The following is a 16,271-nucleotide window of genomic DNA, read 5'->3' as shown; positions in this document are numbered from 1 at the left end:
CAAAAAATTAGATCCGGACTAAGCCTGCCCAATAAATTAATGTTAATTATATCTACATAGAAAATTCACAAAGCATCCCAAGCCCGGCCTGACTTTGCTGTCTCTGGGATTATTGGATCGCGCCGAGGCAGCCTTTTTTGCTCTGGAATAAATCAGACTTTTCTTTGGCCCGGCCTGGCCCAGGCTTAGGTCTACAGTGTACCCCAACAAGTGAAGACGACTTTGGTTTAATCTACGGTTTGGATTTGTTTTGCCTTGTTAGGATATCTCCAGCAGGTCCTGAAAACTATTGTGTCGATCGCTATCTGTACTTTTTTGCCAATCATTCCGTGCGGCAACACTCTCCAGCAGGTCTGAATCTAGCGCAACAGTGACACGGTGAGAGAAATGCATACTTCAAATTTGCTAATGATTTTGAGGATCTGCATCACTGTTCCTTGAGTATGTATGTGGGGTCTGAAGGAAGGAGGAGAGTAATGAAAAGTAGAAAATATGGTAGCTATTAGAGATAAAAAAAATAAGGGATGTTGTAATAGTATTAGAAATATTATAATAGTATTATAGGGGACGAAATTTTAAGCATCTATTAGATATGGCGTTAGTTGTTTAATTACTGTCTGGGACGCGCAAGCGACTATTCTTTGCAGACGACGTACAAGGAAAAGATTCAGCGGTAATTGGTAGCCCAGCAGCTGTCCAAGGAAAATGATAAGACGATGACTCAGCTAAGGTTTGGATATACCTACCAATTATCTAATCTAACCCGTACTTAAGGAAAGAAAAATGTCCAACAAGTCCTTAAAAAACCACGTACCTTGTGATCGAAGCAAGATATGTAGCGGCTATTTACAGTACTACTCACACAGCACAACTGACGGCAGCCACTGACTAAGTTAAGCACTGCTCCCATAAAATATCGATCAGGAAAGGAAAATTTTCACATATACATGTGCACACATAATTTATCTGTGTCATCTTATTTGTATTAAAATTCATGCTAAAAGAAGAAGAAATTAAATATGAAAAATTAAATATCAGATGAAAATAAAGAAATGGACCGCTGAGATAAACCGTGTGCACAAACCGTGTGCACAAACCTCCACGCCTGGTGCTGGTGGACGAGCCAGACAGGAGACAAACGCGCACGGGGAGCACGACCATCTGCCCATCCTAGGAGTAGAGCAAGATACCGATCCATGCCGCGGCGCCACACGGAGACATGTAACATGTGACTGTTCCCGTTTACATCACAAGACCCAGACGTTTCTCGATAAAAGAGCATCTTCCCAGTTGGTTTGAAAACGATTCGAAGCCTTGGGATCTGTTTGCATGAGCTGTGAAAGCTGCCTTTGAACAAGTTTGCTCTGTACTCATAAATACATATCGTATTAAAAAAAAATCGGTTAAACTTTTAAAACTATAATCAACAATAACTTTTAAAATATTTAATTTGAAATCTTAATATCATATATGTAGTTGTATCTTAAAAAATATTTTATGCTATTATAAATTTAATTAATTTTATAAATATATTTTAATAAAAAATAGTGGTCAAAACTATATATTAATATCCGTATCTTATTCAAAGAATAACCGACGTTTATTTATTACTAGCGGGAATGACTCTTCTTGCATTATTGACGTGTACTGCTAGAATGTTTGAGACAGAAGCTGCTGCTACAGAACGTGCAACACGCAGCGGCACCCGGGGCACGTCGCTGCCACCGGTTGATTGGCTGGTTGTATGTATGGATTTTGGTTTCATAGATGTATATGATTGTAGAAAGAAATATATTTAATTATCTATATATATTGTTTTAATCTGATTCAGCGGATATAAATATATGCTCACAGGTTGGTTCAGGAGCCTTTTTTTTTTTTTGCAGATTTACTAGGTGATGCATGCTGTCGCATTTATTCGTATAAACGGATTCACTTGTCAGTATTATAAAATTATTTTCATATGAATAATCAATTAGTATCTCAGCTCTTACATCCACTCATACGACCTTAAATTTAATCAATTAAATCTAAACTCATTTTCCTTTCAACACACTTATATCCGCTCAAACTACTTTACCTTATACATATACCATCCACACGAGTAACAGTACACACCAGCAACAAATCACCCAAAACAGACGGCGCGGGCGCGGGCCCGGCGCCTTTGTGTAGAAAGGAAAACCAGCGACGCGCCAACGCGGCGCGGCACAAACCGGCGACGCGACGGCAGAATTGATAAGGCAAAAAGAATTGCGAGAGACTTATCCGAGCAGAGCAAGCGATCTCCGCCGACCGGGGCTATAAGTACCGGGCAAAACCAGGCCCCATTCATCACACCATCCAGAGCAGAGCAGAGCAGAGAAGAGCAGAGCGAGCGGCGTTTTGATCAAGCGAGTGAGGTTTGTAGCAAGAGTGTCGTGGGAGGATTTCCAGCTGCCATGGCGGACATCGCGCTGCTGGTGGTCGAGGAGTTCGAGAAGAGGGTGAAGCGAGGAGCCCACGGCGAAGGCAGCGGCGAGGCGGCCGGGAGCGGCAGCAGCAGGAGGAACTTCGGGGCGGTGGCCAAGGTGTGGGGCTCGTGGGTGGAGTCCGCCTCCGCCTCGGCGTCCGGTGTGAGGGTCAACGTCGCCGTGCAGCTCAGGGAGCTGGAGCCCAAGACCGGCCTCGGCTGGGCAGCATTCGACGGCCTCTTCTCCGCTTAATCGTCTTCTTTGATTTGGAGGAAGTGTTCATGTATAGCTCTTCCCCTTAGCAAGCGTAATCCAGTGTAACGTGTACAGACATAGTCGTCGCTGTGCCTTAACTTGGAGCCAAGTATAATTGCTCCAGCCTCCATGGGTTCTGCTTAATCTTGTGTCAAGTGCCAAATTAATCTTTGTGCCTTAACTTGGAGCATCAATCGTTCCTTCTTGGAGCAAACGAGCGCGTGGCTCACCGTAAGACGCAAGGACGTATCTTCGCCGGTCCAAGTTTAAACCCTGAGTTTGCACCTCCGATAAAAGCTCTTAAAAGAAGATTCCGAGGCAAGGCGATCGGGTGCTAATACAAAAAAAAATCGCTCCTTCCTGGAAAGTGCCTGACCATGCGGAAGCCAAACGCCGAGCCGCTTCGTTTGCTGAACCTGTCCAAAAAAAAAAAAAAAAATCAACAGCTGCCTTTTCGTTTCAGAGACGAAAGGCAGCAAAAACTTGAATTTTGCGTGAGGAAATTGAAGGGTGAGAGATCTATCTAAAACCTTTGCCAGTTAATTTACGTTCTTTCTGAGAACCAAAGTGTCGCAGGTTAGTGAAGGTGATTGTATCCTACCTATTAGTGATTAAATTTCAAGTTTGCTCAGTACACGTATTATTATGTCCGTCGATAACAAGATGAGTATAGTGACTTCATCCATCTTTAAGTTTTACATCTCCTCTGTGCAGAAGACACTACAGTGTTCCCAAAAAATATACGTTCTCTCTACCGGTCAATTGTAGTACGTTAGATGGGCCGGCCGTCCAAATCAGCGTGTTTCTCGTGTTGCAGAGCAGGCCGGCGGCCCGCACGTCCAAACTGTTGGGAAATGGGAACGAGCAGCAGATCACAGGTGGCACAGGCAATCAAGCGTAAACGGCAAGCCCAGAAATCAATCGACACTTCGCAGTCGGAACTTGGAAGACGACGAGGAGCTTTAATTCTCAGTGGATTATGAAACAAACCAAAGGAGAGACTAACTAGTTTGCATGTCGACTTCTTCAATCTCAGAGCCAGCGCTAGAATCTCAGAGACGACCTTAGCTTTCTCGATCTCGAACCCCTCTTTTTCTGCACACACCAACGACAAATTTGCCTTTGTTTACAGTGAAGCCATTCAAGAATCTCAAGAGCTTGCTTCTGTTGGGACGCAGTATACGGACGATCTCAGGTGGCTTATTCTAATTAGCGGCAAACAGCTGATGTATGTATACAGGCAGGAAAGACGTTTCAGTTTTTAGTTTCTACTAATGAAATTAAATAAATTTTCACCAGTATGTAGAGGATGCCAGGGGACTTGATTGATCCTGTACCTTGAAGATATGGAAAGCCTCCACTTGAATAGCTTTGCTTTTGTCCTGGCAATGTGAAATATCAAGTCAGATAAGCATATAAAGCCTCCAAGGGTATCCGGCAACCAAAGTACTGCCACCCGAGTAACATTTCTGAATTTGGAAAGCACATTCAGGTGGTAGTAACGTATACAGTCCATTCACACAGAGTACTGATAATGCTGAAAGCACATACATAATGCATGATTATGGTTGAGCAGCACAGTTTAAAAGCAGAAACAGCGTCTTACCTTAGAAGGTTCATTAGGATTATAAGGTGCTCCATTGAACTAAAATACCGCACCATCACTGCTGTATTTGACCTCTCCAAAAAGTATCTCCCGGAGCTGAAAGAGACATCATGTGAATAGGACAAATGGGCTAAGATCAACCGATCAAAATTGCAGCAAGACAAGGTATCAATTCAAGAATGCTGATCGAATGCGATGGCTAGCGAGCTCAGAAAGAATTAGGTAACGATGATGGACAATGAGAAGAAACGTACCTGATTCTTGGTGCTACGGAACCTGATTATGTTTTTTTAGATGGTAGCTAGCTTCTTGATAGTGTTGGTTTCTTGTGCCGTGGATTTCTTCAAGACAACGACTGAGGAGATGGACTTCTTCTAGGAGATGGCCGAGGAGAGAGAGATCTACGATGCGACGATGGCCTGAGGTGTCATAGAGAGTAGAGGTTCTCAGGAGTTGTCTTTGGTAAAAACACTATATAGGCATTCTCCCACGTGAAGAATGTGTACTTATTTTCTCCTATAGTGTTCGCCCCCTCTTTAAGAGAGTAGTCCACCTCAACATGATGGTAATGGTCAATTGTCTCGTTTATATCGACCAGAGTGTAGCCCTTCGATATCGGACGTTCGTGCAAAATTTTATAGGCACCACGGGGATAAGCCACATTGAAAACCACCTTGATGGTAATGTTCTTAGCACCAATGTATAGTTTACATAGTATTCGCGCTGTGATGTAGTCCACGGGATAAATGATGGAGTTAGCTCCCAGAATTCTTATAGACGCACAACTACTCCGATGACCATCGGGGCTGTAGCTCACAACATTATGAGACATTGTCGGCTGCCTGTTCGCTCCCTATAAAGCCCCGTTCACGCCTGATGGCTTCCTGTACTGCTTGTGTTATTTTTACATCTATCTATTCCCTCTCATGTTGTAGTGCAAGTTCAAGCATATTCATCATCTTAGCTTGTTCTACCTTTCGTTCTGCATCTTGCTTTGCTTGGGATCTCCTTCGACTCTTGTAACTATCGACGATGCCTGGGAATCCATATTTTCAACCCATCACACCAACGTCTCGTGCGCGAGCACCATGCTCCTTGTTTCCCAAAACCAAGGTGAGCTCGTCCCTTTCTTTATCTGGCTTGAAAGGGCTTTGTGCAGACTATCTGTGGGCATCCGTGATCCTTTTTACAAGAGTTTGCATCATCTCCTGTTCTTTGAAGGTTATAAAGCATAAGCTTCCATCAGCCGAGTAAAAAGCATCGCTCCCACAAAGGAAGCACATCGATCGTTCGCTCCAGCCCTCTATCTCAGGTGTGACACATCTATATCGCAGTTCATCTAGCTCTTGTCACCACTACTATTCTTTCCTCATGTACCCACGACTGTCGACTTTGTGGGGGTAAAGGTTCTTCTTTGAGTTTGCTTTGTTCACCTAACTCAACTTTTGTGCTTCTTATGACAACTTGTACTCTGCAAAGGTTTGCCAATGATATTCTAATTGCTGTCTTTTGCTGAAAGATGATGTTATACCTCTCTACACATAGGTTATGTTCAGTGTGCTCTTCTAATTTTTAAATAAAAGTCTCATGACCATTAGTGTCCCACGCTTAATTACTTCCATATTTGTCTATTCAAGGAATTTGAACTTCTCTAATATGATGGACCACAAGATGTCGTCCTTCATTGAATCAGATACCACGTGCAGATCACCTCGTTCTTCATTGAATCAGAAACCACACACGGATCACCTCGTTCGCCAATCCACAATATGTAGCTGATAGGCACGTGATCCTTAACAATTATCTCATAAACTAACTTGTACGGCCCCATAACTTTCTCTGGTGCAGTTGGTTCCCACAGACATCTTCGAGGAGCTTAGAACATGATGCTCATATTGGGATTGATCATTGTCGTGACCCTTCGGAGCATCAAGTATCTACACATAAGCGAAAAAAGTATTGAGAACATAAATGATAATATGTAAAAAAGATGCATTTATCTACTTTTGAATTACCTCATCACCTCTACAGATGTCTGTTTGGTCTAGGTTGAGGTAATTGCTCAGACTACCTTCTTCAATGTTTGATAGCAGCACATCTCCTTCTAGCACCTAGGCTGGATCAACGGTTGATGGTGCCATCCCTTCTTGAGAGTTCTGCATACGATGATGATGAGCGGTTGAGTATTCAACAGATAGAGCTGCTGAGGAAGGAGGGAGATAGAGAGAAGACCAGCAGGGAGGGAGAGAGGCTGTCGAAAGAGTGAGATAACCGGGAGGGAGTTGATAGATAGAATGCATACACATATAATATTTTAATTGAGTATATCATGACCATATTTAACAAAAAAAAATAGACACACCTTACATACAAAATAGACACAAATAGCCACAAAGTGACATATTGATCTTACAAGTCATATTATCGTATATAACAAAATAATGATGATTACAACTAAAACTAAGATTATCACATCTTTACATATGAAATCACACTTCTTCTCCTCATTTTTAGAGTTAGCTAAATTTAGCCAATTTTATCTCGGCTTGGATGATTTGACTGTTGTATACCAGAACAGCTTCGTGTTTGAACTTGTATCCTTTGTAACATGCTCCTTTGAATCATTAACTTGTGTGTGGCATGCCTTCTAACTAGAGAACACTCTACTTTACCGATCATGATCACTACTGTCGAAACCGTCATCAGTGTCAGTTTAAAATCGACATTAGTAGCGGATTTTAAACCGATACTGATTACTTAGCACTGATAGTCACATACTATCAGTGCTGGTTATGAAACCGACACTGAAATCTCCATCAATGTTATTTGGTGGCTCCAACTGGCATTGATAGGTGGACTATCAATGACAGTTGATGGTTCTAATCGGCACTGATAGTTGATCCCCGATTCAACTTTTTTAGGTCAAAAAAAGCAACAAAAAAATCATAACTAGAGGCGCTCACCCAATCTCACAGTAGCTTCGCAAATTTTCACTTGCATATGCTTCTCAGGACTCAAACTTGCAACCTCACAGCAGCTCCCCTCTCGTGTATGTGATTCTCTAACCATCTCAACTCTCATTCGTTCTTGACTACAATAGGAAAATCAATCATTTTGACATCTTCTAATCGATTGTTTGAATGGCTATTTGAGCATCTAAATGATCTTAGATCAAAAATTGATCAACTACAAAGTTTTAGATCTCGTCGAGGACTACAATTTTCATATAAAATTTTCCCATCCGAGTTAGTATAAAAAAGTTATGAATTTTTAAGATAAGGTGCCAATCGACCGCAGCAGTCGGCTAAAACTTTGTTATGATAATTTGGGCACTTAAATGACTTTAAATTAAAAGATTTTCAACTATAAAGTTGTAGATCTCATCGAGTTCTATAATTTATATATAATTTTTTTTCTCATCAAACTTCGTACGAAAGAGTTATGAAATTTTTAAGATAAGCTAGCAATCATCAATAGCGATTCATAGCTAAAACTGGCACTGATACTGATTTATCAGTGTCGATTTATGGCTAGAAACGGCACTGATATATCAATATCGGCTCTAGCCATGAACCGACACTAATAGTGACTATCAGTACCGGTTCTTAGCTCCTTAGTTGTTATTTGTGCACGAGAGTTTAAGAATTGACACTAATACATTTTCAGTAGTGGTTACTATTAAAACGGCACCGATGATGCGCTATATACGTGGTGTTATGCAGTAGTAGATATACTATATGTTATATCATAGCAGTTCTAAATTTTAGAAAATATGCTAAAATGATTGAAAAAACTTGTAGTATCCAACTGTCATGTATCCATATAAATATGTAAATATGTAAATCATTGCATAGGGAAGGCATCCACTCTCACTTGATATTTTATTTTAATACATAGCACAGCTACGTATCTTCATATTAAGTAGAGAAAAAATTTGTTGCACGTGAAGTAGCACAGCGTGAGGCTAAAGTTGGGATTTTTTTTCCACAAGTGAGTAACTATAACGTGCCAATATAACCAAAATAAGAAAAATAAGTTATTTTTATATTTATAAGGCCATCTTCAGCAGAGTCTGTTTCCAGTGTTATAGTGCAAATGTCACTTCCTTTCACTTCGCCTCTGACATCTAGCAAAGTCCGTTTGGTCTTTATCATGATGCAGGCTTAAATCGGGGAGGAGGGGGAAAGCCATATTTGCGGGTGCAGATATAGATGTGACAAACTGTGAGTTTGAAGGGAGGAGAAAAATAATATAAGATAGAAAATAGAATAGCTGCTGAAAATAAAAAATAGAAAGTATTATAATATTATTATAGAAAACGTATTTTTAAGTATCGGTAAAGATAGCCTAAGCGGTTTCTCAGCCCCGCGCTGAGGTTCAAACTATAATGCAAATGAATTTTTATTTCGGGTAAACGGGAGCTTTATTAACTAAGACAACATGCACATTACAACCATTGTTCACTAGCCAGTAGCATGAACGTACGATACGAGTCAATGGTGATTATTACTCACATGCAATGTCCCTAATCTAGAGAAAAGCCGCAGTTGAATAATTCCTCCAATTGGATGCAGAGAAAAGCGGTCACCAGACAGCACGTACATATAATTACGTCGTGATTGTGTTCCAGTACAGTGCGTGTTGTTCAAATCACACATGTTTAGCAGCTGGCGTCATTTTGTAACCCGGGATGCATTAATTGGGTGTTGTCGGCAACCACGATCTCGAGCAGTTCACTCGAGGAAGTCAGAACTGATGACACCCTTCTTTTTTCCGGCGATGTGCATCGTTGAAACTGTGACAAATCACATAGGACATCACTTGCAAAAGAAAATCCACATACGACATCACTTGCAAAAAGAAAAGCACTTGTGGCATCGATTCGATCCAAACGACTCAACCTTTAAAAAAAGGCATATGTGAATTTTCTTTTTCTTTTTTTTTCTTTTTAGAAGGATATATGTGATTTTTCAGTCACTCAGCGAAAGTATATTTTATAAGACTCTATCCTACAAAAGATTCTCTCATGTGATAACATATGTTCACTCTCTTCTCTTCAACCCCGCTATTAGATTATAGGATAAATGGCGTAGATAAGGTCTCATGAGGATCTTTCTGAACATGATACTATAGAATTTACTTCCCCTCCGCAACCGTAAGCCCCCACATGACGTGTGGCACGCATTCCATATTTTTTTTCCCATAGGCCCTGGCTGCTGTCCAGCCCAATTTTGTAGCGAGAGTCTCTTGGCCCACTCGTCGGTGACTCATTGAGTCAAGCCGTACCATGCGCCTATGAACCCGACGGCCATGGAATTTATTTTATTTTTATTTTTTAATATTTACAAAAATACATATTTATTTTAAAATATTGTACATTTAGGTTGTCGGTAAGTTGTTGTTTATTGAATGGAAGACACTTAAAAAAATTAAAAAAAAACATTACATTCAATTGCTCTCAAAATTCAAAATACTATCGAAATAGTCATGAATTTTTTTTAAAATATATATGTTTTAAAGATATTATGATCTACCTTTATTAAAAGTTCATACAAAAATATGTTTTGTACAATGAGAAAAAAAAACAAATTTTATTATACACACAAATTTCATTATATAATGAAATTTGTCTTTTTTATTTTTCATTGTAAAAGTAATTGTTTGAGTCGAAATTTTTTGGAGAGATAGATTATAGTATCCTCTTCAACATACTTTATTTTAAGAATTTTTCATTAATATTTTGATAGTGTTTCAAATTTTGAGGGCAATGAAACATAGTGTTTTTTATTTATTTTTTTAAGCTGTCGCCCGTTTGATGGATTACAGTAGCTAGATGTGTAATATTTTAAAATAATTATATATTTTTATAAATATTAAAAAAATAAAAAAAAATCACGGTCGTGGACGACGCAGTGGCCGATCAGGTTCGGGCAACGCCAGCAGCAGCGCGTCTTCGAGCTCGATCTCCGCTGCGAGGCCTGCTCTGTTCTGCTCGCATGGCTCTGCTGCTGGTGCGGTCAGGCTTTGATCAGCAGATGCGCATGCATGTTGGACTGACGATGGGCATACATTCATACGGCGAATCGGCTACAAACATATAAGAATAAGTGCATCACCGAGGCCTTTCATGATCCACGAAGCTGGATTTTAAAGTAGAGCAATGCAGGAAAAAAAACGGCATTGTACGCTTGGGAAACGGCATTGCATCACTGTAGGAAAAACTGTTTATTGTACGCTTGGGAAAGACACGGAAAATACATGAACAACGTCTCTGTACTGAAATGCACATTCAGACACTCGACGACAACTTACGATGAACCAACACAAAATACAAACACGTATGCTGGCACGCACACTTTCTGGCTATTAGATCTATGACTAGTTGACAACTGAAGTTGGAGCGGTCAACAAATAAACGCGCCTACAGTTTATTACCCCTCGATCTTGACATTCTCGGCTTCATCCTATCACTTACATGGGCGCGAAGGACCGGAGCTGCCAAGTCGTCGTGCCAAGGATACCCCACACGGACACGCTATACCGAGTCGTCTTCGCGCCGGGGCCAGCCACGGTGATCACCAGCTGGTAGCTGTTCCCGTCGTTGTACGGCTGGGTCTGGCCGCTGACGACGTTCACGAACACCAGCCGCGCCCCAGTGCTGAGGCAGTAGGCGTGCACGGCGAATTGCCCGACCTGCCGGACCGTCCTGTCGTTCACGTCCGTCACGGGCGACCACGCCGGAGGTTTCACCGGTGGTGGCGGCGGTGGAGGAGGAGGAGGGCTAACCACCGGTGGAGGTGGCGATGGCGGGCTTGCCGCTAGTGGGAGTGGGCTTGGTGCTGGAGCGGCAATCGTGTACTCTTCGGCATTGACGATTGCAAGGACGATGGTGGCAAGCAGGAGAGCAACGGCAAGAAGAGACGACGGCCTCATGTCGTTACTGCTAGCTTTTTGTTGGTGGCTAGCTAGCTGATTTCTTTGTATGTGTTTGGATCGGCTGCTCAAGGAGTAGACAGGTAGCACTTGTGTAAGAATTGGACGCGTTGGAGAGTTCCACGCATACCCTATTTATAGTGTTGAAGAGAGGAAATTAACACATATTACGGAGGAGCTAGCGCCCGGACATCCTAAGCCGGCGCTCGCTCTAGGCGATTCCAGGCCATCGGATCTGAATAGCTGGACAGCAGCTCTGCCGTCTGATACAAACCGAAAAATTTTCACCGCAACATACCATCGTGTTGCATGCAATAAAAGGCACAAATATCTCTTCTCTATTTTGTTCTATGCTGAAAAATTTTCACCGCAACATGTCATCGTATTGCACGCAATAAAAAGTAGCTTATTGACATTCAATTCTAGGAGCGAAAAATCCCTCTACAGTATCAGTGCCATGTTTCATGCAACATGCCACAAGAAAATGATAAAACAATAATCTAAACATCGATAATTTTTTTCAATCTTCCAAATCACCTGTTACACCATCCTAATCCCTCTGCTGCAACATCAGTAAAACAAGTTGATCTCACCAAATCATATATTGCAACATCAAATAAACTAATGCAATATCTCAAATCATCCGTTAACATCCCAAATCAGCTGCTGCAACATAAAAAAAAAAAGCTCTTCATGCTCAATTCAATGCCTTGCTGCTTTTCTCACCTGAGCAGAAGTGCCCGTGAGCCGTGGCCCTTGCCGAGCCTAGCCTAGTGTTCGTTAGTTTTTTTTATTATGAGCTAGCCAAAAAATCTTTAAAATACAATGATATCGAACTGCTATCTCTGTTCACAATGCCTATTTCTTTTAGACTCAGTTTTGAAGTTAAATTTTAATTAAAATTTTCTCACAAAATATATTATTTATAGCTACATCCTATATATGCAACACTAGTTTTGCAGCGATGAATTGAGCTTGTGATCGAACAACTTGCTTGTGAGTTGTGACTGAACAACTTGCGCCCCGCAAGATCCAACCCAATTCGTGCCTTTTTGGGTCAAATAGTTAAAAGGTTGTGTGATGGAACTTTCTGAAAGATGGATTCAATTAATTTCTCGATGAATTGTGCATGCAGGATCGTTAAATAATTTATGCGCACTCTCAAAGCTTAACAAACGATCGATACAGCCAGCAACTGGGATGTTTTTTTAATACATAGCACAGCTACACATCTTATATTACATAGAGAAAAATTTTGTTGCACTTGAAGTAGCACAGCGTGAGGCTAAAGTTGGGATTTTTTTTCCACAAGCGAGTAACTACAATGTGCCAATATAACCAAAATAAGACAAATGAGTTCTTTTTATATTTATTATTTATAAGGCCATCTTCAGCAGAGTCTGTTTTCAGTGTTATAATGCAAATGTCACTTCCTTTCACTTCGCATCCGGCATCCATCAAAGTCCGTATTGGTCTTTATCATGATACAGGCTCAAATCAGGGAGAAGGGGGAACGACATATTTGCGGGTGGGGATGTAGATGTGAAAAACTATGAGTTCGAATGGAGGAGTAAAATAATATAAGATAGAAAATAAGCGGCTGAAAATAAAAAATAAAAAGTCTTATAATATTATTAGAGAAGATATATTTTTAAGTATCGGGTAAAGATAGCTAAGCGGTTTATCAGCCCGGCGCTGAGGTTCAAACTATAATACAAATGAATTTTTATTTCGGGTAAACGGGAGCTTTATTAACTAAGATAACATGCACATTACAACCATTGTTCACTAGCCAGTAGCATGAACGTACGATACGAGTCAATGGTGATTATTACTCACATGCAATGTCCCTAATCTAGAGAAAAGCCGCAGTTGAATAATTCCTCCAATTGGATGCAGAGAAAAGCGGTCACCAGACAGCACGTCCATATAATTACGTCGTGATTGTGTTCCAATACAGTGCGTGTTGTTCAAATCACACATGTTTAGCAGCTGGCGTCATTTTGTAACCCGGGATGCATTAATTGGGTGTTGTTGCAGTTTTAAGTATGAATGGTTCACTCGAGGAAGTCAGAACTGATGACACCCGTCTTTTTTCCGGCGATGAGCATCGTTGAAACTGTGTGACAAATCACATACGACATCACTTGCAAAAAAAAAAATCACATACGACATCACTTGCAAAAAAAAAGTCACATACGACTTCACTTGCAAAAAGAAAAGCACTTGTGGCATTGATTCGATCCAAACGACTCAACCTTTAAAAAAAGGCATATGTGAATTTTCTTTTTCTTTTTTTTTCTTTTTAAGGGTATATGTGATTTTTCAGTCACTCCGCGGAAGTAAATTTTATAAGACTCTGTCATACGAAAGATTCTCTCATGTGATGACATATGTCCACTCTCTCCTCTTCAACCCCACCATTAGATCATAAGATGAATGGCGTGGATAAGATCTCACAAGAATCTTTCTGGACATGATCCTATAGAATTTGCTTCCCCTTCCGCGGCCGTAAACCCCCAGGTGACACGCTGCACGCATGCCTTATTTTTTTCCCACGGGCCCCGGTTGCTGTCCAGCCCAATTTTGTAGCGAAGGGTCTCTTGGCCCACTCATCGGTGACTCATTGAGTCAGTCCATACCGTGTGCCCTGTGAACCTGACGGCCGTGGAATTTGTTTTATTTTTATTTTTCAATATTTACAAAAATGCATACTTACTTTAGTCACAAAGACAAGGATATCCGTGTCCCAGCATCATCTTCTTACCACCGCTTCACACCAAGTCGAAGGGTCAACAAGTTATCAACAAGTCATTAAGACTCTAAATCACCAGCGTATCTCTCGGTACACGTTTGGATCACTCCTTGATCCACTCTTTAGGTTACAACACCTAACAATACTTATCTCTAGGCCTATAAGCACTAATTATTCTCTAATAGTGTGCTTAATCGTCTTGAATGAACACTTTAAGCACTTTAATAGTTTAAATGTATTCTCAAGTGTATATGGACTTCTCTAGACTCTAGCATCTTCAAATGATTAAGTGGGTGAGTATTTATAACCTCAAACCCACCAACTAATTGTTGCTCTAACGGCTCAACTTTACTGTAAATATCTGATAATTTGGTGATAACAGTAGTATAAGCACCAGACCATCTAGTGAGTACATCATCAGCAACTAGCCATTGTGACTCTACTCAAATACATTCTAAACACCAGATTATCCAGTGTATACTTCACTTTCATCACTGAACTATTTGGTGTGTAGACTTAAGCCTGATCTAGCCAATCTCTTCACTTTTGAAAAATATTCCGGTGTTGTCACTCCTTCATCGTCGGACCTTCCGGTATGTATAACACCATCTCTTGGGAATTCTCATATACTCTGTTAAATGCTTCAGTGTGCATATTTACTTCATCGTCGGACTATCCGGTGTCTTAATCTTCTGTCTTCAACACTTACAACCTTTTCTATAATAAATGCTCCGATGTATACAATCCTAGAACACCAGACCTTTCGGTGATGTCTTCATTTTCCTCTTCTGAGTAAAAATACTTTAGTGTATATAGCTTTCTGATCACCGGACCATCTAGTGAGTTCAACAGTGTAACATCCCAAATTTATGGGCATGTATAAGAATGTACCAATTTGACCCTAATTTCTCTAATAACGTACTTATGGTCTTATATGAAGTTTGTTCATTTCAAAAATCATATTTTTATATGTATGGCATCTTGTTTTGAATTCTAAGAAAATTCAGCTTAGCCAAAAGTTATGAAAATTAAATCGAGTACCCTTTATGGCCTGTAGTGTTTTAGAAATTTTTCATAGAATTTTTATAGCGCATCTGAATAGATTTTAAAAATCAAAGTTTTCTTAATTAAAAATAGATACATACCATGTAGGTCACATTCTCTTTTCCTTGCCCATTTTCTCTCTTTTGGCCCAGCTCAAATCAACCAATGAACCAACTGCCAAGCAGGAAAAGCTTCGGCACCATCGTTCTCCTCACCATGCTGCTCCTTGTGCTTGCCGTCAGTCGAGGACGCCGACCATCCCACACATAGGTGCTCCCTATGTGCCAACCGCTCCTTCTTATCCAGTCACTCGAGTCTGCTCACCTCTTCGCGCCTGCGCACCTCCATTCTCTCTTCGCGCTGCATGCTAGCCTCGTGCTGACCGTGCGACGTGGTGACGCCACCACGTCCCACCTCCATTCTCTGGCTTTAAAGCCAAACGAAGCAGTCCATCTCTCATCTCCTCTCTCTCTCTCTCTCTCTCTCTCTCTCTCTCTCTCTCTCTCTCTCTCTAACCTCACTCAAACACACCAAGTTCGCGAGCTCGCCCATTTGGAGAGAGCACGGCCATCCTCCCCGGCATCGGCAATTTCCATCAGTTTGGGCAGTCGCTCGGGTGAGTATTCTCGGCCGAGCTAAACCCCAGCGACAAATCTGGGCACAGTGCCCAGGAAGCCAGCCGTTGATTGCTTGGACACGCTGACCTCTTCGCAGCTCCGATCACCACCATCTCTGCCCTAGTTTGTCTGTCGTAGGGATGTCAACGGGGCCCCGATCCCCGTTCCCCGACGGGGAATTCCCCTATTAGGGGATGGGGATGGGGGCAATTTTCCCCCCGCGGGGGGTTTAATGGGGGAAAATTCTCCCCCGTCGGGTATGGCGGGGGCGGGGACGGTTCCCTGTCCCCCGTCCCCGTTTCCCCGTGGGGATAATTCTCCGAAATATTTAAACTCTCTATAGCCCATATATGCAAGAAACGGCCCAACTAAAGCCCAACCCACTAAAGCCCGTCAGCCAGTAGGTCCTTTATCGTGCTAGCGTAGTGGGGACGGGGAACCCATCGGGTATATTTCCCCGCGCGGGGACGGGGATGGGAGAATTTTCTCCCCCGCGAGCGGGGACGGGGACGGGAACGGGGAAAATTTCCCCCAATCGGGGCGGGGATGGTTACCCATTCCCCGCGGGGAATTTCCCCGTTGACATCCCTAGTCTGTCGTTGGTGAGC

The 16,271-nt window shown here is 41.7% G+C and overlaps 2 protein-coding genes across 2 annotated transcripts; one reads left to right on the top strand and one right to left on the bottom strand.

Annotated features, from left to right (window-relative positions):
• Positions 1-2,316: 2,316 nt before the first annotated feature.
• On the top strand, positions 2,317-2,852 carry LOC133916822 (uncharacterized). Its single transcript, XM_062360678.1, has one exon. It carries the CDS (start codon positions 2,442-2,444, stop codon positions 2,703-2,705), a length of 264 nt encoding a protein of 87 aa, XP_062216662.1. The 5' UTR covers positions 2,317-2,441; the 3' UTR covers positions 2,706-2,852.
• A 7,684-nt stretch (positions 2,853-10,536) lies between these two features.
• On the bottom strand, positions 10,537-11,341 carry LOC133914484 (mulatexin-like). Its single transcript, XM_062357584.1, has one exon. It carries the CDS (start codon positions 11,245-11,247, stop codon positions 10,786-10,788), a length of 462 nt encoding a protein of 153 aa, XP_062213568.1. The 5' UTR covers positions 11,248-11,341; the 3' UTR covers positions 10,537-10,785.
• Positions 11,342-16,271: the final 4,930 nt, after the last annotated feature.

The sequence above is a fragment of the Phragmites australis genome, chromosome 4 (genome assembly GCF_958298935.1).
Source record: "Phragmites australis chromosome 4, lpPhrAust1.1, whole genome shotgun sequence".
Classification (NCBI taxonomy): domain Eukaryota; kingdom Viridiplantae; phylum Streptophyta; class Magnoliopsida; order Poales; family Poaceae; genus Phragmites; species Phragmites australis.
This window is presented reverse-complemented; position numbering and strand designations above follow the sequence as displayed.

Excerpts from the sequence above, each read along its gene's own strand:
- LOC133914484 (XM_062357584.1), bottom strand. The coding sequence starts at position 11,247 with ATGAGGCCGTCGTCTCTTCTTGCCGTTGCTCTCCTGCTTGCCACCATC.
- LOC133916822 (XM_062360678.1), top strand. The coding sequence starts at position 2,442 with ATGGCGGACATCGCGCTGCTGGTGGTCGAGGAGTTCGAGAAGAGGGTG.